The sequence below is a fragment of the Zalophus californianus genome, chromosome 12 (genome assembly GCF_009762305.2).
Source record: "Zalophus californianus isolate mZalCal1 chromosome 12, mZalCal1.pri.v2, whole genome shotgun sequence".
Classification (NCBI taxonomy): Eukaryota; Metazoa; Chordata; class Mammalia; order Carnivora; family Otariidae; genus Zalophus; species Zalophus californianus.
The window spans coordinates 31,371,786-31,396,487 of record NC_045606.1 but is presented as its reverse complement, the minus strand read 5'-3'; the positions used below and the strand labels follow the sequence as shown (position 1 = coordinate 31,396,487).

At 38.5% G+C, this 24,702-nt stretch overlaps 1 protein-coding gene and 1 long non-coding RNA gene across 5 annotated transcripts in view; one reads left to right on the top strand and one right to left on the bottom strand.

Annotated features, from left to right (window-relative positions):
* LOC113911986 overlaps positions 1 to 3,165 on the bottom strand; it is an 11,801-nt gene extending 8,636 nt beyond the window's left edge. Inside the window, exons 1-2 of one of the 2 annotated variants that reach the window (XR_003516656.1) lie at positions 3,028 to 3,165; positions 747 to 899 (exon numbers count right to left, since the gene is read on the bottom strand). This is a non-coding gene — a long non-coding RNA (uncharacterized LOC113911986). The remainder of the gene's footprint in view (positions 1 to 746; positions 900 to 3,027) is intronic. The other variant, XR_003516655.1, reaches the window with a different exon arrangement.
* STEAP4 (STEAP4 metalloreductase) lies at positions 53 to 24,702 on the top strand. Of its 3 annotated transcripts, none has more exons than XM_027574974.1 (5): positions 53 to 187; positions 18,833 to 19,290; positions 20,129 to 20,656; positions 22,027 to 22,191; positions 23,870 to 24,702. In XM_027574974.1, the coding sequence occupies exons 1-5, from the start codon at positions 181 to 183 to the stop codon at positions 24,152 to 24,154; spliced, it is 1,443 nt and encodes a 480-aa protein (XP_027430775.1). In that variant the 5' UTR covers positions 53 to 180; the 3' UTR covers positions 24,155 to 24,702. The 3 variants fall into 3 exon arrangements, with proteins under 3 accessions (XP_027430775.1, XP_027430776.1, XP_027430777.1); XM_027574975.1 differs by lacking the exon at positions 53 to 187 and adding an exon at positions 2,946 to 2,996; XM_027574976.1 differs by lacking the exon at positions 53 to 187 and adding an exon at positions 14,210 to 14,317.

Here is a 24,702-nt window from a genome sequence, read left to right as displayed (position 1 = left end):
AAAATAAAGACATGATTAGCATAAAGAGAAATGGATTCTGCAAGGGTAGGACAAGAGGAAGTCATTGGATCACCAAGAGGCCTCACTTCCTGGTTCATGGGGGTCTATTTTGAGAGTGAGCCCCTCCTCAAATGTTGTGCCCTAGGCTCCCCACTCATCTCACCATAGTCCTGACCTTGGATGCTAGGTAAGCAAAAGACAAAATACTCATTATACCCATATTCAAAAATATCTCCCAGAGTGCCTGAAATCCATCCCCCTCTCCGTTAGAGATTTATTTCTTTGGATAAGCCAGACATCTCCAGAAATCCCTCAGTTTTGTTTTGTTTTTCAAAAACACCTAGAGGGCAAATGTTTAAGTCAACTAGAGTTTCCCAAATACATGCTAACTATAGACTATCAAGTTAGTCACCTCTAGAGCCAGCCCCCTTGATAATGTGTGATGCACTGTAAGGAAAGGCCTTGGGGAAGAGGGAGGAGTGGTCGAGACCGGCACAGAAAACAGCCCCTTAAGAGGAGAAAAATGACAAAGAAAAGGAGATACAAGGTTAAAGGCATACTTTCATTCAATCATTTAATACTGGCACTAGGCCTACTTCATCAGTTTTCCCAAGTTCTGCCACATAGAGAAATGGAGAGAGCAGGCTGGCAAGGGAGGACATGGGAGAAGAGACTCAGGGCAGAGTAAACGTGGACATTTCTAAACAGGAATGGTTTGGGTGTGCGAAACATCTGGGAAAGCTTACCTGGAGTTCTGATGATAAGCTTTCAGGAAAAGGAAGAATTCTGCCAACAGCAAAGCCTTGGGTCTTCAGGTTGCTGGCATCTTTGAAAGTTTAATTTTCCTGACAATAAGGGTTTAAGGAAAGACTAGGAGAGTTATGAATTTTGTGTCCCTCCTAGGACCAAAGGAAAAATCCAATCTTTAAACCTCAAGATAAATAAGTCAAGCACCTCTTAAGTTTAGTACTAATAAAGACAATTTCTTCTATCCTTCATATTCTAGTAATTTCATCTTCCCTTTCTGGGACTCTGGTTGCCTTTGGCAAAGAAAAGAGCTTACATAACTGAAATATATCTGCTTCTCATAAAAATTGGGTTTTTAAAATTTTTTGCCCACCTGAAAATAAGTATAAAAGGAATGATTCTGTTATTAGTTGGAGGCTGCATTTGGGAATATGATTGGCCATATGTCAACTCATTATGGATCCAAACACCACTCAGAAACCAGAGTGACCTGGTCCACAGACCCAGCTACATGCTCCTGATGGCAGATATGTCACCATGGTGTCAGTGGTGGATGGCTAGATGCCAGCGACCTTGGGATCTGATAACTCACTCCCCCATTTATAGAGCAGACTTCTGCATCAAATGGCTTCCTCAGGATGTGTCTCCAGGGAAAGAATGTGATGGCTAGAACGTTCGGTGCCCTCAGCAACTGTATTTTCACAGTAATTATTTCCTTTATATTCCACTGACAACTAACAGATCAGCATTCTGGTTGTAAGTGTCAAGTTCAGTGTGCTAAGAATCAAGTTTCTGTGCCCACAAGGCTTAAAGCCAGATGCTAGCCCAGGAGCAAGTCACCCAAATACTGTTGCTCAACCATGAGTCCTCTAAGGCACACACCAGGAGGCCTTCTTTCCTAGTTGCACCCCTTTCTCCCACCTTGTCAGTCTTCAAGCTGGAAAAATTGATGCTATAACATCAATGAATACCTTTTTAAGTTCTTCCTTGTCCAAAGAATACTATCAGATGAACATTTTACAAAATATAATTGACAGTAGGTTTATTAATGAGTGCTATAAATACTGAGTACCTATTATAAGCAAAGCACTGTGCTAGGTGTGGTGGAGAATCCCAGGCTGAAAAGGATAGGGTGTCAGCCCCCGAGCTTGCTGTCCAGGAGAGGACATATGGACACAATAACTTTCTCAAGAGGCAAGCCGTCCTAACTGCTGTATTGGAAGTATCAACTACACTGTACGGAGAAAGGAAAGTTTAATTGCAAGGAGAGGCTCAGAGAAGTCTTCTTGGAAGATGGGAGGTCTGAGCTAACACCACAAGATACTCTGGGGAGAGCTGCAATTCAGGCAAAGGAAGGGTTGGCTCAGAAGTGCTGGGAACAGTCCTCCATGTGGCTGAACATCTGGGTCTTGGCACGTATGCCATGGAACTTAAGACCTGATGGCTGGGCAAGAGCCAGACGGGGAGGACTCCAGGTTCTACACTGCAGAGTTTGAGAGGGCAGAGGTGCTTTGCCCCATAGGTTATCAGGATGAATTAAATCTCTAAACCCCTTATAGCTATAGCTTTTGAGCTTCTCCTATACAGAAAGACGTATCAATCCAATTGCATAATTATATATACTATTATTCAATATTATATAGATATATATCAACAATAAGGTATCCGCGTCATTATCCCTCCCTTTCGTTTGGCTTCTTTTGATTTAATCTACCTAAATTAAAACCTCCAAATTCAAGATCACCCGTTATGGGGCCCAGGAGAACCCCAGGCTTCCAGACAGAGGGGGAAAGATGTCAACCTCTTAGGCTGAACTGAGACAAAATGGCAACCGGAGAAATGCCTCGAAGCCTAGACCAGGTAGTGTCTTCTCAGCCACTCAGAGCTGTCTGACTCCTTCAGGAGAGGGATCCTCCCCAGCCTCTCTAAAATTCCATCTGCCTGGAATGCACAGATTCCAAGGACTCTGGGGAAAAACCCTTGAAAACTCCCGCAGGCTGATACCATTCAACAACATCTGCAGCAACCGCCGCGGTAGAGCACCGGAAGTTTTGGTTCTTCCAGTTGCCCGGGATTCCCAGTTTGAACTCTTCCGGAAAACGCTTTCTTCACTGCTTATCTTGCGAAATCTAGCGGGCCCTCCCCTCCGCTCTCTCCGGCCTCTTATACCCGCGAGAGGCGCCACCCGCAGCCCTGAGCCGAGCTGCAGCTGACCGTGGCCGCCTCGCCTCCCAAGCACTTCCCAGCAGGTGGGTCCCGTCGCCGGCTATTGCCTCGTACCTTTCGCCACGCTGCCCCGCTGCCTTATCCGCTTCAGCCCAGCTTGAGCCCCCGCTTCCAGGACCTCACTCCCCCGCCAGCTCGCACCAGCAAAGAGGTGCAGGCAAACTCCCCGCCGCGCCCCCGCGCCCCTCTCCAGGAAAGGCCATCCAAGGGTGTCGCGCGATCAGTTAAGCAATTCAACAAGCATCTAGCTTCCTGGAGTTTTATCGCTCCTGTCTTCTCGAGGGTGCAGAGAAACCCGAAGGTGGAAGACTTAGGGTTTGTATTCCTCTCTGTCCCTTAATTCTCGACGAGAGCAATCTTGTGAGGCTCACCGTGAAGGGAGCCTGGAAGAATGTGGTTTTGGCAATCTCCTCAGTCTCAGACCTTCACCAAGAGATGAAATTTGTCCTGAGACCTGCAACCCCTTCGGTCCTTGACCTTGATTTAAATTCCCTTGTGTAATTTCGCGATTGCTTTTCCAGAGAAATATTGTTTGAAATGTAATTTATTGTGAAGAATAAACATAGTCTGGTTTCCCTGTTTGTCCAGAGGCAGCTAGAAATTTTTTTTTTTTCCCTCCTGATGGTAATGTAGGAACTTTTTAAAAAGATGACCCGTGTAATGAAGGTGAATTGGCGAGGAAGTTGGAGAATTCTACTCCTAGTTCTAACTAGCAGCTCACCACCTCACCCTCCGTTTCCACATATGTAAAATAAAAGGCTACTGGACCAGATGATCCACAAGGTCCAACACTCTAACTCTGACAAGGTGAAAATCCATGACCAAATACGCTTGCTGGTTTGAAATCTATTGAAAATCTCATTAATGCAATAAGCATAACCAAGTAATTGCTTTCTTCATAATAATGCAAGTTTCATTTTTATAGGGATACTACCCAGTTGTGGAGCATCTCTTCCCACACAAGTATCTTAGACTTCTACCACATTTATCATTCAGAGAATATTCTCAGCTTTCAAAACCATTCTTCAGCCGTGCTATGTGAGAATGTCCTATTCCCTATAAATGGCAGTCATATAAATGTCACTCACATGAAAGAACATTTTTTCTGATACAGTAGGTGTAATTTTTATAAAATGGCACATTTATTTGAAGCAGTAACTTCTTTGAGATATGGCCTTTTGCAAGGCCCCGAGTTTTTCAGAATGCTCTGATTTAGCACCGGATGAAATTCCACCTGCGTGTATCCTACCTGCATGGCAAACATTGCCAACCCAGAAAACAGGATGGAACTTTCCCCTATTTATCAGGCTTTGAGGTTGTAAAGTAAATGGTACATGTGTACAGAGAAATTGGGTCATAGCACTTTCTCCATCGGCAACATTTATGGTCCTGCTGAAGTTCACATAGAAACTTCAGGTTCAGAAACCAATGTGTACAAGATGTGACCCCTAACTTGAGAATAATTTCCAGATTTCCTCCTTGCTTAAGCTTGCTAACTGTTGTGAGACGTAACCAAATAAATTTGTATAAGCCTGTTAATAAATTGAAAATCCGGGGCCTTGAGCCTTGTTCTGAACAGTTTTAAGAAGAATAGATTCATATGTCATAAAATTTCAACATGGAAGCAACCCTGGTCACTCTGCTCTTCCCTGTCTCCTGAAAGACCACCCCTAGTCACTCTACCATTGTTAATGCCATTACTAAAAGGACATAAATTCTTCTTTTAAAGTCTCCCAAGTAGCTGATTCTGCAGTCTCCCACAGAAATACAATCCAATGTTTCATGATCCTCACCATCTGCTTCTCTTTATAAGTCAGTTGGATCTTTTGTCAACTGCTGTTTAAAAATCATTTCCTTTTAAAATCTTAAGAAAGCTAATAAGCTATGGTCAAATATATGTACATAATCACCCTTCAAACTTGAAGACTTGCTAGGGTACCTTGTAGCTCATTTCCTCTGGGTTGTCCTCCAAGAAGGAGGTCATTTGCTAAATGCCTGCACCCACATCTACCTATAATTCTTACTGTAAGATTCTACACAGGCTATGAATATGTAGTTTTCTGGGTAGGAGGGTTTTTTTGAAGTTATAGTTCCTCCAGAAATAACAGAAATAAGACTTTACAAATATAAGAGCTCTGAAGTCACCTATTTGACTCTGTTCTTTGTAAATCCAAAGAAAATGAGTCATTAGTTAATGATAAAGACTTTCTGAACAGTTCTGTATGATGTGTTAAACCTACTCAAGATATTTTGAATGACTTTTAGGACATTTCCAAAATGATCTGAATTAACACTTGTTTTTTTGTTGACAAGAAATCAGTCCTGGAAGGAATAAAGCCAAGTAACTAAAGGATAATTAGTGCTTAAAACAATGCATGATAAGAAAACATACTTGGCCTATATACATAAACAATTTGTTCTTCCAAAATCATTAAGGAAAAGAGAACAAAGAATGCTTGTACTGTTTGAAGACCATCTTTCAGAAATATATCACTAAAAAAAAAATGTACTATTCTACAAGAAGTATTTCCACTCTAACTAGGCAGGACATTGACATCCTGATCCAAATCCTTCTCCACAATGTCCCAGAAGAGTTTATTACACCATGTGTGAGAGTTCTTACCACATTGTACTTTGACAGTCACAGATTTCTGAAAAACTTATTTTGAAAGAAATACATTTCTTTTAAATGTAGACTATATGAGCAATCCTAATGTCAGGCTGAAGTAAAGTCCACTTTTCATCTTAAAAGAAAAAAAATGTCTGTGAAGGGTAATTTTGAAAAGTTAGGAACTATAATTTTGAAAAACAAAGAAACCTAAGAGGTAGCAATATGACTATATATCACGCCTCACAGAAGGTTATTAGAACACAAACTAGGTAGTCTCTTTTGCCTCAGCTCCATATACAGAAGGGAAAAAAATAGCAAGGGGCTCCAATCAGGTCTTCATTGACAATGGCACCAATGCTGGGAATATGAGGGGGACAATTAACGGTCCACACTGATTATGCGTGTTTCATCTAGACCTGCTCCTTTTGAAGAGTGTGGAAACAGCTTTGAGCTGTTGAAGTTAAACAGTGGCTGAAGCCATTTTGCACAGACTTTAGTATACTTTCTTGTCCTGTTTCCCAGGTAAATTATTGCCCATTCTTTAACATGGGGTTCACAGTGCACCTTCCTGTGCATGGGTCCTTACACATCGCATTATAGCAGTTTGATTCTGTGTCTACATCGTCCCCAAGACTGGAGCATAGCACAGCACCTGGCACAGAGAGTCTGTTCAAAAAGTTTACTGAAAACATGAAACCCTACCAAGACATTGATCAAACTGATTTTGATTTTTGGAATATGCAAACCCTTATGGCTGCTGTAGCGGTTACGAGCCCAGATGCCCCGTGTACTGTACTACTTAAGTCAAAGTGTCCAGATTTCGACTACTTGCCATTGAGGAGAAGCATGAACTTGCTGTGTACTGTACAGTACATATAAAATAAATAGTGCGAATTGTTGTAAGTATTTTTAAAAAGAACGAAGAAATCTCCAGTTGTGCATTCTTGAGGCATATCTGGAAAATGGGAAGGTATGTGTTTGGGGATGGTAGTACACAAAGAGGCCCCTGTCTCTATCTCCCTGAGGGAAGCAGGAGTCTAGAAGGATCAGATTTACAGCCAGCATTGTGTGCATTCCATGTATGGGGTGGAGAGGGTGTAGGCCCTTTGCTGGGGTAAGAGGGAGTCCACAGGGACCCTGTTTTCATTAAAGCCTAGGAGCCTTCTGCGAAGGGAGGCCCCTAAGGAAAGAGATTTAGGCCTAAGGTGCAGACAGGACTGGAAAAATGTATTATCCTATCAGCCAAATTATTTTCCCATTTCCCTGGTCACGTGCCATTCTTGGAGAGAGGGGATGAGAGGGAGGGAAAGAGCCAGTGGAGTGCTGGTAAATGGCTCTCTAAGGAAAGAAAAAAAAAAAAAGTCGCATTGTAGCATTTGCTGATTTCCGTGGTGTGCAAACTCCCACCCATGGCTGAGTTCAAGCCCTCACCTGGCAAGCCAGTCTCTAGCCATACCACTGAAAAGAGCTGAGATTAAAAACCAAGGAATTTAAAAGAAGGAGCTGTCTCATTAAAAAATACTTTAAACTAGCACAGCTCTCATGCTTGTATATCAGAGTATAACACAAGGAAGGGGGAGGGAGTTTTAAGGGCACTTTGTCCCCTGGGGTAAGACAAGGAGAGCCTGCAAGGCCAGATCCTGCCCTGAAGCTCAAGCTGATCAGTCCTGGCAAACATTAGAGGCATTATGGCCACTGGGGAGTCCTTGCCTCTCACAGCCAGCTTAGAAATAGAAGAAAATGATACCCCAAAGATGAAGGAGACTATATTCCTAAGAATGTGTACATCAGTCCCAGGAGATTTCTTTTTTTTTTTTTTTTTTAGATTTATTTATTTATTTGAGATTGAGAGAGAGAAAACACATGCACTCAAAAGCCAGGGGAGGGGCAGACGAAGAGGAAGAGAATCTCAAGCAGACTCCACGCTGAGCACAGAGCCCAAGGGGGGTGTGGGGGGGAAGCGAAGTCTTGATCTCATGACCCTGAGGTCATGACCCAAGCAGAAACCAAGAGTTGGACACTCAACCAACTGAGCCACCCAGGTGCCCCACCCCAGAAGATTTCTAAAAAACGGTAAGAAGATAGATAATATGAAGCAGAATGGAGTTTCATCAGCAGGGACTTCAGAGTGGGATCAGATCCACAGCAAAACTCCTCTACCCCTAAACTACTTTGGCAATTATCAATATTCATATAATTCTCAGTGGCCTCAATATGAAGATAAATGACTATTCATAGGAAATTTACTGAAACAAATTTCATTCAAAACTGAAATGATCAGGGGCACCTGGGTGGCTCAGTTGGTTAGGTCTGCCTTAGGCTCAGGTCACCATCTCCAGGTCCTGGGATCGAGCCCCAAGTAGGGCTCCCTGCTCAGTGGGGAGTCTGCATCTCCTTCTCCCTCTGCCCCTCCCCCCTGCTCATGGTCTCTCTCGAGTGCTCTCTCTCTTACTTTCTCAAATAAATCAATAAAATCTTCAATACAAAAAAATGGAAATGATCATATCTCTTGCTAAATATCTCTGGCCACAGTAATCCTAAAAAAAGCAAAACTCACTAACTGACACTAAGTATTAAGTGGGTTGTTGCAATCACCAAATTATCCAATAAGCAAATGCTTGTGTAGTGTGTACAAGCCAAATGCCACCTAATCAGTGAGATAGAGTTGTTTTTTTGATGGTGGCAGTCTAGGTTCTGTCCTGATGCTGAATCTTTGGTGAACTATAGATTCCTACGAAGTTGTTCAGCATTTAGAAGGTAAATAGAGGTCAAAGCAAATTAACTCAGACGAGACTGAATTCCTGACCTTGTTGTCATGAGCCCCAGGCTTTAATCAAATGAACTAACTAGTCTTGTCAGTGGATAATGAACCTACATGATAAAATTCTTGGCCAGGGAATCATAATACAATCCTCATTTATCTCAACAGATGCAGCTGAGATCTAAATGAGAAAACTTGTATTAATAAGATTTTTGAATGAACTAGAATTTCACGAAGAACTTAAATTAAAAATAAATAATTTTTCTCTTAAAATACAATTAAAATAGATAACAGAAATCTGCATCTCCTTGCTGTCTTGGTAATTCATTGGGTGGCAGTGAAATGTTACTAACAGAATCATTGTAGTTACAGCACAGGCCAAAGCTAGTTCTAGTTATTAGCAATTCCTGAGGAAGTATATATCCCTATAGAACATAAATGTGAATGTTAGATTTAGTTATGCTCTTGTGACTTGATCAAACCGTACAAGTTAAGACTACTGTTTCCTTTTGTATTATTCTATTGCCTCGCATAAAAACAAATCATCAGTAAACTTGGTTGCTATAAGAGAAATAACATTTTCTTACAAAACAACTGAAATAATTTATCAGTTTTTCAGCAACCAACCTGCAGTGGGTTAGTTATTTAGATGCTAGATTATGTTAGTCTGTGACTATTACTAACAGAGGTACTTCTAATACAGAGGCTAAAATAAGAAATACACTATTATATTTTCAAATAACATATAGACACTGAAGACTGAATGTCAAAAAAGAAAACAATTAGTAGAAAAATCCATTGATTATAGACATGTTACATTTTTCATAAGCTGCAATCAGAGGTCTTTTTAAGCCAAGGTCTTCTGATTTTGCTGCAATAATATATACCTGTCAGAAAAGGATATGGGCTTAAATGTGAATATGCTTGCTCTCCCTGAAGAACCTTGATCTCACTAAATACAGAAATAGCTCAGCGAATAAATTGGATGGGTTCATGTGTTAGTGGAAGGTTTTAAATTTTTAAAAATATTTTTGCTTTCCATTTGTCCCTGGGATATATTAAAACAAATATTCTAATCACAAAAAGACTGGCACCATTGCAGAACTCCCTCCTGCCCCTATGCCTTGTGATGAAAGGAAATATTTGATGGATGGGCTTCATTCAGCTCATTACAAATATGTTGTCAAGTCATGTAGGGCTTTCAGGTTGAAATTCAGAAGGAATAATAAAACAGAAGGAAAGACTAAAAAAAAAAAAAAATCCCTGTTTACAGGCCTCAAATTAAAATGAAAAATTGTGTCACATCTTATAGAGTTTAAAAGTGTTATTTGTAATCTAACTCCCCAGAAAGGGCCAAGCCAGATCACTGGATTGTGTGTGCTACAACCCCAGTAGAAGTGTATGTGTCCAGTGGGGATACTACCTGCGGAAGAATTCAACATCTTGGACGAACAATCGTTTCAGAGTTCAAAGCTGAATTCTTAAGTGGGGAATATCTTTAATAATGATTTCATCCAAATGATAAAGGAAGACTGTGGCCCTATGTGAGAGTTAGTATTCAGGAATACCCTAGGAGATTGGTGGGGGGATTTGATCCAACAGACTTTGTGGCTCATGAAGAACAACTTGTCAAGGTTTCCTTGAGACGGTTACAGAGCAAAGCCTACCTGACTCTGATACCAAGCCCTGAGTCTGGCTCCCTTGATTCTCTTCTTTGTGGGGCCTGCACACTCATTCTTACCTCTGGTTTTCATAAAAATAGGAATTCTCGCCTCTCAGACTCAGCCAATGACTATTCCGTGGAAAAAGTTGTTGTAAAGCAGGTGAAATGTTCCTGCAACTCCTCACAACCTCATCAACACCCTGCTTTCTGCATTTTCCTTCCCCACCATCCATCTCCAAAAAAGATAGGCTTATTTTTTTCATTTGTAGTGGTTCTCAGTCCTGGGTGCTCCTTAGAATTGATTGCTTGTTTGGGATGGGGTTTTTGTTGTTAGTTTGTATGTTTGTTTTCTCTGTTTTTTAAAATACAGATGCCTGGGCTCTACCTCAGGCCAACTGATTCAGAATCTCAGAGGGTGCCCTAGCATTTAATATCTACCTAGCTGATTTTAATGTGTGACCAGGGAAGAGAACCACTATAGCAGGCCATTAACTGAAAGCTAACAGGCAATGGTTCAGAATCTTGGCTCAACAGTAGAATCATCTGAGGGAGTTTTTTGGGGGAAAAAAATGCCCAGGCTCTATCCTAGACCAGTTGATGGAGACTCTCCAAGAGTTTGGTCATCCATATTTTATAAAAGTTCTCTATGTGATTCTCATGTGCGCCATGGTTGAGAACCACTGGTTTCTAGTGTAACCCTTTGTGGTGGTATTTGCATTTTATAAACCTTAGTGGTTCTAAGAAGTTGCTTTGATCGTCATACAAAAGTCTGGAGAGTGGCAGGGAGACATCTGTCCGTCTGTCTGTACCACCTCATGGCTCTTCTCCCTGCATTCCCATCCAAGCCAAATTCTATAAATGGGTCTTTCTTTGTACTTATAGTTCTTTATGGTTCCCAAAACACTATTTCAATTACCCAAAATTGTGTTGTGATGATAGTTTTGTCTTTATAGTTCTTTCCATGATTACCTCCAAACTTTTTAGAGAAAGGTTTTTTTGCATTTTTAGTTTGTATAAATATGTAAAATTGGGTAAGCTAAAAAACAAATAATACTGTGTATAACTAAGATTGAACTTTTATATAAAAGAATTTACCTTAATTTGTATTTTCTATAAATTTCTCAAAATAAAAGATAAAAGAGGGTTCATGAAGGTTAATTTTTCCTCTCAGGTCTATCTGCACCTGAGAGAGAGGGGAAGATTTTCTTTCCTCTTCCCATTTTTACAAATGGTCTTATATTCGTAAGTATTTACATATTTTCCTCTTCAATCTGTGAAAACCTTAGGGGAAACAAATGGCCTATTTCCAAAAGAAAGACAAGAAAGTGCCCACCTTTTAGAAGTGGCATAGTTGGGTTGTTGATTCCTGTTCTTCTTACTAAGAGCAATGAAGAATAGGATCTTTTCCAGGGCAAAGAGAGGGGAGAAAGGTCAATTTGCCTCTGGTTGCTGATGCACAAGAGACTTTAAAATTTTATTTTGATGCATTCTCCAAATGAGGGCTATGCATATACAGAAATATACTGCTTAGGATGAAAAGTCCATTATACAACTTTAGATTTGTATCTCTTTATCAGATAAATGTACACTGCTATTATGCTTTAACATGAATTAGTATCGTAATACAGACTGTGATTATCTCCTAAACAAACCAAATAGGTTGCTTGTTATTTTTGGAATATGCCAAAAATCATTGATTTGTTAAGTATAAGCATTTAAAATATACAATTGTTTATAGCTATGGACAAGATTATCCTAAAACTTACATTGAAAGGCAAAGGAACTAGAATATCTAAAATAATTCTGAAAATTAAAAAAAATACTAAAGTGGGAAGAATCAGTCTACCTAATTTTAAGTCATCAAAACTGGGTAGAATTGGCAGAAGGTAGATACACTGATCAATGGAACAGAATAGAGAGCCCAGAAATAGAGCCACACATGTGCAAGCAACTGATTTTTGACAAAGGTACAAAAGCAATTCAATGAAAGAAGGATGGTCTTTTAAACAACTGATAGGGAAGTAATTAGATATATTCACAGGCAAAAAAAAATGAACTTGGCTTAAACCTCAGACTTTATACAAAAATTAACTCAAAATGGATAATGGATTTAAATGTAAAATATAAAACTATCAAGCTTTGAGAAGAAAATATTCAGGACCAAAGGCTAGGTGAAGAATTCCTAGATATGAAATGAAAAGCACAATCCATAAAAGAAAAAAGCAATATATTAAATTTAACCAAAATTAAACACTTATGCTCTGTCAATAACCACGTTAGGATGATGAAAATACAAGCTACAGAGCTGGAGGAAATATATGAAGACCATGTATCTGACAAAGAACTCATATCTAGAATATATAAAAATTCAACAGTGAAAAAACAAAAATCCAACTAGAAAATGGCATAAGACACGATGACTCTTCACCAAACAAGGCATATAGATAACATATAAGCAAATGAAGAAATCCATACAGTGGACCACTATTCGACAATAAAAAGGAACCAACTGATATGCGTACCAACTTGGATGGCTCTCAAGGACATTATGTGAAGTGAAAAAAAGCCATTTTTGTTTAAAGGTCACATTTTGTGTGATTTCATTTATAAAATATTCCCCAAATGACAAAATTATAGATTTAGAGATAGTTTGCAGGGGTTAGGAGAGCAGAGAGGGGGGTAAATATGACAATCAAGGGGTGGTGCCAGAATAGTTCTGTATCCTGATTGCCCCAGTGGATCCACGAACCTACCTGGGATAAAATGACATACAACTATCTGCACACATTACACCAATGTCAATTTCCCAGTTTTGACATCGCTCTATAGCTGTGTACAATGTAACCATTAGAGCAAATGAAGGATGCACAGGAATCTCTTGTACTATCTTTACGACTTCCTGTGAATCTATAATTATTTCAAATAAAATGAGTCTTTTGTTAGTAGCACTGACTTGTTAAGTACAAACGTTTAAAATACGCAATTTTTCTTATCTTGTTTGGACATTTCCATGTTTTTAATATGTTAGAAATCTCTTAAGCTGGGAGTGGCCGGGACTTCTCTAATTTCTGACCTCTGGGAGGTGACAGAAGTAAACCCCAAAAGCCAAACCACCGCTAACATCCTCACGGGAGGCTTCATTGGAATATCCCAGAAGACTGCCGCCTCAGGTTCCCCAGGCCTGGGGTGGGATCTGCACACCAAGAGGGTGGGATCTACATGACCCACACCTGATGCCCCCTCTTATGCCACACACACACACACACACACACACACACACACACACACACACACGGGCACGCACGCACACACGCTCAAGCACGTGAGCACGCACACATGCTTCTCTAGCAGCTGCTACTGTGGCACTTCGAAGTCATCTTCGCCATCTTTGCAACTGTGCTGTTGGTTACCAATCTCTTAATCTATATGAACACCCGGTGCAATCACTTTAACCTATCTTGGCCCTCCTCTGGAGGAGCCTCTCTGGGAGATGCAAAATCGGTCCTGGAGATTTTCCGATCCAGGGGTATTCTTGCTGTGTTTCCTGTTACAGAACTGAAGTCTATGAAGAGCAGCAGGAAAAAGAAATCACCGTGTTATGTTTCAACTCTCTGAACACCCCTTTCCCTATAACTCTGCTTCCCGTGTACCACCTTTCTTATTTTCTTTATTCCTTCCTCCTACATCTAAGAGTAAAATAGGATTAGGAAACTTTTAAGTCATTGCCTAAGAAATCTTACTACTTCCAAAATCCATGTTTACACATGGGAGCTATTTTGAATTACAAATAGTCTGAAATAGGCGTAACTTCCTTTTTTATATAGTACTTACTGTAAAACGAACCCTCAACTTGATATCCCTTGTGGTTTAGATTATGCATACATCTCATTTTTATGAACTCCTATTATCAGAATTTTTCCAAGAGTTCAGAATGAAATTCTTCCAAAGAATTACTAACTTTTTTTTTCTAACTTTTTATTTTTTACATGTTATTTCATCATCCCAGTTAGGAACCTGAGGTCTGATCATTTTTCTTTTTCTAGGAAAAAAAATAATCAAAATGTTGTATTATCCTGGGTTGATTTGCAAGCAGAGCCGGTGACAAAGGTTTGCATGCAGATAGTTTACCAAGGAAGTGATTCCAAAGAGCAAGAGTGAGGGGCACAGGACATAAACCAGGATCGTGAGAAAGATCGCAGGAAAGAACATTAAGTTGGCCACCCCTACAGAGGAATGGTGCTCTATTCCACTGGGGCTTTCTGAGGAGCCTCATAAAACATGTCACAACTGAGTGCCAGGAGATGAAAGGGTAAGCACTTATTCATGGAGTCCTGTCCCCCATTGGTCTATGGTGGCCGTATGGGTCATACATGTCTGAATGCTAAGCAGGTACAGGTATGAGAGAAGTCTCAGGACAAGAATCAAGAGATAGAAGATGCGAGTCCCCAAAATGAGCCTCTGTTAGGCAGTGGAAGTTCAGCAGAGCTCCATTACTACCTGGTAACTGGAAATAGAACCAGGAGGATTTGAAGAGGAGCTCAAGATATGGCAAACACCATTATCAACCTTAGAACTTCCATAACTTGATAAGGAGTAAATAACTGCCCAATGGAATGACTATATTTCTTTCTAAGTCAATCAGTGATATTTTAATATCTCCTTACTGTCTTTGTACCTACAATTTGTCCAGTGATGTCTCTGAGAGTTTAAGAAAGTGAAAATAATTTCAATGGTTGCTATAACAGCCCAAGTGTGTTACACTGGATTGCCAAGCTGCATTTTAAGAGGGAAATGTTAAAATGAGTAAGAATTATAAATGAGAGAAAATCACACTTGAGCTGTTTATACATCTGTGTTTTGATAAACTCATATGTTTTAAAGCCATTTTCATATAGGGTTTTATTTATAAGAAATAAGTGGGAAAAGCAGAAACTTCTTAAGAATTATTGAATGCTATTTCAGATAAATTTTATATATTTCCAATAATCAGTTATAGAAACATAATTAATCCCTAATTTATGGAATTTATATAAAGGTTAATTAGGTAATCAATAGATTGGAAAATTAGAAAATTACTAGATTATTTGAATAATCTATTAATGACAGCCAATTTACTGAGTACTTACTATGTCTCAAGAACTGTTTTAAGATACATTAATTCGTGGGGCACCTGGGTGGCTAAGGCGGTTAAGCATCTGACTCTTGATTTTGGCTCAGGTCATGATCTCAGGATTGTGAGATCGAGCCCCTCATGGGGCTCCATGCTGGATGTGGAGCTTGCTTGGGATTCTCTCCTCCCCACTCCTGCCCCGTGCCACACCATCTCTCTCTCTCTCTCTCTCTCTCTCTCTTTCCCTCCCTCCCTAAGAAAAAAAAATACATTAATTCATTTAATCCTCACAATGTCTCAAAAGTAGGTACTATCAATCTCTCATTTGAAAGATGATGAAACTAAGACACCAAGAGTTTGTGTAACTTACCCAAGCTGATAGTGCTAGTAAGAGTTGCAACAAAAAAATAGTGTTGTTTAGTGAATATCTCCATTTAAAAAAAAAAAAGTTTATGACAGGTTAGAATAAATTAAGGCAGTGGCCAAATCGTCAAAACAGACTCCAGAATCACTCTCTCTTTGCAATGATTAAGATGATCCAAGTGAAAATATGTCGATAAAGATATCATCCATCTCATTACAGAACACTGGTAACTTTATCAAATCTGTATTTTGCTTGCAAATGCTCATCTGAATGTAAGAGAGAGAAAAACAATATATGAGGGAAAAACACTGGATAAAAAGTGTGGAGATAGTCAGCCAACTAACATTCTTTGAACACATTCACAATAATCAAGGCATTATTCACCAGTTTGAGAGTTTGAGTTCTAACAAGTAGGTGTTTACTGATTAGCAACTAACCAATATAATATAAATTGCTAAACTTGTTTGCATTTGCAGATGCTACAAAAAATTTCCCTAAGGCCCAGCTATGTTTCCATATGAGAGGCCCTGTATTACGCCCTTCTCTGACTCAGTTCAGGATATTAGTCACCAGCTAGTTTTAAAAATGATTCAGTTGTGGTGATTAATTCAATTATTCCAAGAGTTTCTGTGGAAGTACAGGGAAGTCTTATATTTCCTGTCCGTTTCTTCCATACTTCTGATGACCTACAAAGCTCTAAATGGTCTGCTTGTGACACAGGTACACACTTTTGGATAAACTCAGGTAAGAATATAGGTATTTTCTGTAGGCTACAATGGAAAGGGCAAATTTCTGACATCCCATTAAAAAGGGCAAGCTTCCTATGCTCTACAATCAGCATGAAATCCACCATGGAAGAACTGAAGTATGACTACATCTGGTTTAAAATTCCACAGCAAATTCACTGAGGGTTACTTTAAACCCATTTGGGTGAAAGAAGTACTGTCTTTACAACATCTTCTCGACTTCTCTCCTGCTCCCTTATTCTTCCCAGTGGTTACACTTTAATCACTCAACTTCCTCTTCATTATGTGCCCCACACTGTGCCTGGCACACAGAGCAAACAGCTCCTTCCAACACCTACGTTCCATCTTTCTAGTATCACTCAACAAATTTTGTCAAGAAGTGCCTAGTCCATCATAGTCCACGCTCTTATTAGCACGGGGCATATGTTACTGAACAAAAAAGACCAAGAAAAGAAAAGAAAGAAAGGAAAAGGTTAACTGAAAATTTACAGTAAATAACAAATGTTATTTAAAATAAATAATTTTTTGAGAAAAGTTCATTACTGAAAGGAAAAATAATATTCTTCAGAATAACCTAAATTATTTTATTGGACCATAGGAACTTTGAGAACTTTTATTTGGTTTGTTTTTAATTTACATTTCAGAAGCTTTTAAAAAGTAACTCACATGCTTTATAACAGTATTTCAGTTTAGTTTTAACTTGCATTTCTTTTATTTTGGGTAAGATTAAGATTTTTTTTTTTTACTATGTTATATCACCTTAGGATGAAAGTCAACTTATATCCTTTGTCCAATTTTCAATTGGGCAATTTTTTTTTTAATTTGTAGGAGTTAAAAATATTTTTTGCTGTTTGTTGATGATCTTCTGACTTTGCTTACAGTGGTTTCTGCTTTGCAAGTATTATTTATCTTTATTTAATCACAGTTTTATGTAATATATATGATAATTTTTACTTTTAAGTTAGATACTAGATTTTAGGTTGAGAGATATACTTTGTATTTTTATTTATCCCTTTATTCTTTAATGGTTTCAGGGATTTGTGGTATAGGAAAAGGGCCTTTTCCCTCTAAAGTTATAAAAGAATTCTCCATGGTTCCTTCTAGTTTTATTATAGTTCTACTTAAAATAGATAGATACATACATACATAATTTAAATCTTTAATATATTTTAAATTTACCTTGGAGGGGAGTATGACATATAGATTCAACTTCTTCTTCCAATTGGCTATTTAGTTGTCCCAATATTTGCTCCTGAATAATCCATCTTCTTCTCACTGACTTGAGATGACATCTTTATCATATGTGCTTAGGTCAATTTCTGTATTTTTTACTCTATTTCACTGAACATTTTCTATTCCTGTGACACTGCTATATTATTTCATTATTTTAGCTTTATAATATTTAAATATTTAATAAAACTAGCCCCCTATTCCTTACTTTGTTTTTCAGAATTTAGAGATTAAATTAGGGAAAACTGACATCTGCATAAAGCTGAGCCTGCCCATCCAGGAACATGCTGTACCTTTCCATTTACATTAATCTTCTCTGGGTCTTAAGGGAATTTTACATTTTTCTTCATATAGCTCTTGTACCTCTCTTGTTATCTTGTTACATTTATTCCTAAGTATTTTCCCTATATTGTTGCAGCTTTAAGTAGGGCCCCTTCTATCAAATCTTCAAACTAATTTTTTTAATATATGAAGAATATTGATATTAGTTGGGTTCCTAAATAAGATGTTGGATTGATTTTATATGTATGGTACTTCTTCAGTTGACTTTCTCAAGTTTTCTAAGACTACAGTTTCATCATCCACAACCCCTTTTGAATTTCTATACCTCAAATTTTTTTCTGTGGTCTAGTTGTGTGAGCTAGAATTTCCAAACAATAATAACTAAATTGATCAAAGCAGATATGTTCGTCTGGCTTATGATCTGTCTGGCTTATCACTTTATTGGGAGTGTCTCTAGTCATTTTTTTTGTAAGTTTCTTTTAAGTTAAATACTAGATTTTAGGTTGAGAGAGATACTTTGTATGTTAAGGAAATACCTATCTGTTCCTTTTTTTTACTGAGTCAAAAATAAATGTCAAATTTTAATATATGCCCATTTAGCATACATAAATATGACTGTATTATTCTCCTTAAATCTTCTAATATGGTAAGCTATATTAATAGATTTTCTAATATTGAATTTACAGAACTCATTTTTACATTCCTAGAATAATCCCCATTTGACCAAAATCCCCATTTTCTCTTAACAAGCTGCTGGATTCTGTTTGCTAATGTTTTACTTAGGCTTTTTGGATCATGAAACATAAGTAAATGGCTCTACAGTTTCCTTACTAGTGCATTCTTTGCTAGATTTTGCTCTGAGAACACTTGGAACTGTTAAATGTTGGACAAAGGCAGTATCATTGCACACATATCCGTAGTTTAAAGCATCCACCAATAAGTGTCCTGGTTTTTCACTGCATCTCTTTATCCAACAGAAGAAGTCTTTGACCAGTGATTTTGTTCAATCAGACACATGAGAACATATACGACAATAATTTTTCCCTGTGGAGCATTCATATTTTGTTGGCTATTTCTGTTGTTATCTTTCAGTCATGGAAAAAACTTCTACAGATGCATTTCCTTCTACTACGAATTCTTCAGAAAAGCAAGAGACTGTATGTATTTTTGGAACTGGAGATTTTGGAAGATCACTGGCACTTAAAATGCTCCAGTGTGATTATTCTATTGTTTTCGGAAGTAGAAACCCGCAGAAGTCCAGTTTGCTGCCCAACGGTGCAGAGGTCTTGAGCTATTCAGAAGCAGCCCAGAAATCAGACATCATAATCATAGCAGTCCACAGAGAGCATTATGAGTTTCTCAAGGAACTAACTGAGGTGCTCAAAGGAAAAATATTGGTTGACATCAGCAACAACCTCAAAATCAATCAGTATCCAGAATCTAATGCAGAGTACCTTGTTCAGTTAGTGCCAGGAGCCCACGTAGTAAAAGCATTTAACACCATCTCAGCCTGGGCTCTCCAGTCCGGAGCACTGGATGCAAATCGGCAGGTAAGATTAAATGATTAATTTATACTCAGTCTTTAAGAAGTGAATGTTTTGGGGTGCCTGGGTGGCTCAGTCAGTTAGATGTCTGCCTTTGGCTCAGGTCATGATCCCAGGGTCCTGGGATCGAGCCCCACATCGGGCTCCCTGCTCAGTGGGGAGCCTGCTTCTCTCTCTCCTCCCCACTCTTGTTCTCTCTTGCTATCTCTCTCTCTCAAATAAATAAATAAAATCTTTTAAAAAAAGTGAATGTTTTAATGTGCACTTACCTCGAAGATGCCAAAATAGAATTCCAAAATAAAATACCCACTAAACATTTCTGATTGCTAATACGTGCCATGGATAATTTTCTTGGGTTTAACCAAGTAGTCGATTGTTGTGAGTTATTTCCCATGTTGACACCCTAAGCTTTTAGTTTGATGGAACACAATGGTGTCAGGCTCCAGAGGCCTCATGTAAGTACTAAAAAATAACACAGATTGTTGATGGATATCCTTTCCATTCCCATTACATTGTATGAAACTGGTTCCATTTATTCATTGAAATTAAAAGTAATCCATAAGTGATGTAGCACCCATGAATGCAGAAGAAAAATCAAACCATTCACCCTGTGGAGAACCAAGTCCTATTTTATCAGTCTGATATGCTTAAAACCACTTTCAACTTCAACCCTGGTACTTAACCATCCAGCACACGTGTGCAAGTTTAAAACATGTTGCTTCTACATCCTTGTTTGAAAAGCATGTCCTTGTTCTGCACGGTGCTTACATAGATTTTCAAAGTAATGATTAAAGAAAGAATAAGTATTATTTAATTGTTTATTAACTGATTATTCTCAACCCAGGTGTTTGTCTGCGGAAATGATAGCAAAGCCAAGCAAAGAGTGATGGATATTGTTCGTACTCTTGGACTTATTCCACTGGATCAAGGATCTCTCATGGCAGCCAAAGAAATTGAAAACTACCCCCTGCAACTATTTCCAATGTGGAAGTTCCCCTTCTATTTGTCTGCTATTCTGTGTGTCTTCTTCTTTTTCTACTGTGTTATAAGAGACATAATCTACCCTTATGTTAATGGCAAGAAAGATGGCACATTTCGCTTGGCTATTTCCATTCCAAATCGTATCTTTCCAATAGCAGCACTTACATTGCTTGCCTTGGTTTACCTCCCTGGTGTTACTGCTGCAATTCTGCAACTGTACCGAGGTACAAAATACCGCCGATTCCCAGACTGGCTTGACCACTGGTTGCTTTGCAGAAAGCAGCTTGGCTTAGCAGCACTGGGATTTGCCTTCCTTCATGTCCTCTACACACTTGTGATTCCTATTCGTTATTATGTACGATGGACACTGAAAAACAGAACCATTACCCAGGTAAATCTCTACTCATTTATATTCTCCAATGCCTTAAATCAAAAAGAAATCTTGCTGCATCATATTCCATTTCACAATTATAGAAAATCACTCTCCGAAGCATCTTTATTTTTTAAGTACTAGAGCTCCTGTCAGGTTTTGGTTGTTTTCTCTTTTGTTGTTGTTTGTTTGGTTTGGTTTGGTTTTTTATTGCTTGTTTGTTTGCTTGGTTTGGTTTGGTTTTTTATTGCTTGTTTGTTTGTTTGTTTGTTTGTTTTAAATGAATTCAGTTGAGACCTCATACAACTATTGAGAATGAAAGTTAGATTCCTGGGCTCACTTGCATCCAGATGTGTATTCCCAGGACTCACTGGGATACTGGCAAACTGACAGATCTGGGGGCTCAGGAAACCTAATAACACTTATTTGAATTTCTTGGGGAGGGGGTGCAGTCAATAAATGTAAACCAATGTGCTTTCAAGCTTCTATTTTTATGCATGCTACTTCCTTTTGGAAGTCAAAACCAACCATCTTCTAAGTAAGGGGGCTGTTCAAACCTGTGTCACAGGAAGGTAAACAAATTCATAGAAGGATGCTTATAACTTCATTAATGTTTGACTTGCAGAGAGCTGCCCTCGAGAACTAGAAAACTAAACAATTCTGAGCAAATGTCAAATACTATTTTCTGCATAGTCAAAAATTCAGAGAGAATTAGCTCAGAGAGTCTTAAAGCAGTCCCAGAGGAAGTGCTATCCATCCGTTCTAGTTTGGATATAATTGGTTTTGATCAATCTTACTGCCTTCTCAAAGTTTATGAGACGATTAACTCATTGATGGTACTTCTGTGGATTTCTCGACATTATTTCCCTAAAAAACACATGGGAAGTTCTTAGGTAAGAGTCCCATTTGAAGGGCCTGATTTTTCTCAATCTGTGGTGTGACAGATTTGATGCTATATTACAGCAAAAATAAACATGAAAGAACCCAAACTTTGTGTGTGTGAATAAGCATATAAAGCAGAAAAACAGAATCTTGATACAATCATTTGAGAACATCAAGTTTTGCTTGGGGAACAAGAAGCCATATGGTAAAGAAGGTTTAAGTAAAGGTTTACTTTGTTTTAGAATTTATAGGGTCAATTAAAACTTTCTACACAACTCTTGGAGTCAACTATTATAATAAAGTCCCAGCAGAACCAATTACTTTTTCTACCGAGAAATATCATTTCCAAGTGTATTTTTCTCGACAGTTATTTTCAAGTGATTATTAGGAAATACATACAATTTATCTTGAGCAAATATACCATGCAGAGGTATTTTTCAGTCCCCTTACAAGTTTGGGCAGTTTGTAAAAAAATATAATATTTAAAAATTGCTTATAATTTTTCTTAGGCAACAGCCAAGACGGAAGATCCATTTAGCACCTCTACTGCCTGGCTTAATGATTCGTACATAGCTTTGGGAATCCTTGGGTTTTTCCTGTTTGTACTCTTGGGAATCACTTCCTTGCCATCAGTTAGCAACATGGTCAACTGGAGAGAGTTCCGATTTGTCCAGGTAAGGACTTCAAGATTTAATCTCCTTTATATTGCAAAATAAGTCTGGCTTTACAAATATTTTCATTTTTCTCTCATACCATGCATAAATTTTCATCTTGCTCCCTCACTTCCCTAGCAATGTCACAAAAATAGAAACTGAACCAAGTTCAAGTGAGAAAATGCTAAACTCTGGTACCAAAAGTCATACCATAATAGTTTTGTTTCTTAGCTGGGCATCACTTGCCAGGATTACTGCTTACTCCTAGAGCCACAGGTAAGAGTAGAGAGTGAAAAATACCAACAACTATTAAACTTTGTGTGTAGGGATGTGCTAGGCACAATGTGAAGAGAAACCCAAAGACAAAATGTTTACCTCTGAAAATCAACCTTAGTATATGGACATATTGATACAAAAGGGCATATATTAAATATATATATATGTGTGTGTGTGTATATATATGTTTATATATTATATATATATTAAACTCAAGTTTAAAACCATCAAAGCAAGCTATGTGAAGACTGTTATCATACCAGACCCAGTGCTGGTCTATAAGAGGGAAAATTGCTGTTTCCCATATATCAACCACCGGACACCTCACTAAAGGCAGTTAGTTACTATTCTTATGGACCAGTAATACTCAAAGTGTGGTACCTAGAACCTCAGCATCACCTGGGATCTTACTAGAGACACAAGTTCCCAGGCTCCCCCAAGACCTAATGAATCAGAAACTCCGGAGATGTGGCCCAACAATGTGTTTTAACAAGTCTTCCAGATTATTCTGATGCATGTTTGTTGTGAACCAGTATAATAATAGAAAAGACCATTAGTAACTGAAATTAGATTTGAATTTTATAAAACTATTCAAATTTCAAAAGTTTTGCAGTCTCTTCCCGAGAACAAATGCAGTCAACATTTTCTCATGTTAACACCTTTAGTCAAGGCATTAAGACAGAAATAAACACTGAGCTTTAGAATTTAGGCCAAAACAAGCAAACAAAAGTAAAGTTTGCTAACTGTTCTTTATAGCAATAGAAATTAGCTAGCATCTGCTTCTAGTCAGTAACACAAACTAATGTGGTACTTCTTGAGGACATGCTGTGTCTTATTCATCTCTGGCCTCCAGAAAATTTGATCAAGGAAAAAGTTTTACCACTGGGAAAGAAGCCAAGGTATATTATTTATTCTAACCCAAAAAAGTACTCTTAGCAAACTTTCCCATCCAGCCAGGTTAAAATGAAACCACCACTTAATCCCCTTCACCTGTGTCACCCATCCTGGGAACTGAGGTACAGCACAGGGAATATAGTCAATAATATTTTAATAACGTTGTATGGTGACAGCTGGTGCCTACACTTAATCGTGGTGAGCGGTACAAAATGTATAGAATTGTTGAATCAAGATGTCGTACACCTGAAACTAATACAATGTTGTATGCCGACTATACTTCAAGAATAAAAAATTTTTAGAAGGATGAAATCAACGTATCATTTGTAAGCACAATCTTTTTTTTAATGCAATATTTATCATCCCAAAGGAGGGTTAATGCTTTCTCCAGTACTTAGCAGAGTGTTCTAAATATTTCAGATGTCAAAGGTTTGTGGTTGGTAATAAATATCTTCATTGGCTTAGAGTGTTTCACTTTAAAATATAAATGTAGTGTTAATGTATACATATTTTTTTCTTGCTTATATAGTCCAAACTGGGTTATCTGACCTTGATCTTGTGCACAGCCCACACCATGGTGTATGGCGGAAAGAGATTCCTCAGTCCTTCGAGTCTCAGATGGTACCTTCCTTCAGCCTACGTGATAGCGCTCATCATTCCCTGCACCGTGCTGGTGATCAAGTGCATCCTCATGCTGCCTTGTATAGACAAGACCCTCACACGAATCCGCCAGGGCTGGGAGAGGAACTCAAAACCGACATCAAATGGACAACATTTAAAGCAAAGTTCAATTTACCTGGACTCTCCACTATAGTATTGTATATTTAGGGAAGACTACATAATGGGCACAGTTAAGAAAGCATTTTCTCCCACCTTGCCCTTAAGTTTGTTAACAGAGAAGGAACTGTTGCCTGACGTTGAGAAATTGACAAATAGGAATAGAACACCATTTAATCTCAGGTTAGTGATGAACCTATGTAGGTCCCTGCCTCTCTTCTTCCCAGAGGCAGCGGGGCTGAGGTCACAGTGAGCTTTGTGGTTTCACACTAAAACATTTTTTTGTTATGGGCAACATGCATGACCTCATGTCTTGCAAAATCCAGGGGAAATACATGCAACTTCCTTCTCTGGTTCGAGGGCTGAGTGCAATGAAAAAGGAAACAGTAAGATGGTGGCCACTGATAAAGGCTTTCTCAGGTATGTCTGAAAAAGGGGGACGAATGAAGTAAAAGGAATGAGAATTTTTCTTACTGTTCTTTTTCTTTTAATTTTTATTGTTATGTTAATCACCATATATTACATCATTTGTTTTTGATGTAGTGTTCCATGATTCATTGTTTGTTCACACCCAGTGCTCCACAC

Coding starts and splice junctions, on each gene's coding strand:
- STEAP4 (XM_027574974.1), top strand. Junction 19,291..20,128: donor CACTGGATGCAAATCGGCAG/GTAAGATTAAAT, acceptor TTCTCAACCCAG/GTGTTTGTCTGCGGAAATGA. Junction 22,192..23,869: donor GAGAGTTCCGATTTGTCCAG/GTAAGGACTTCA, acceptor TTGCTTATATAG/TCCAAACTGGGTTATCTGAC.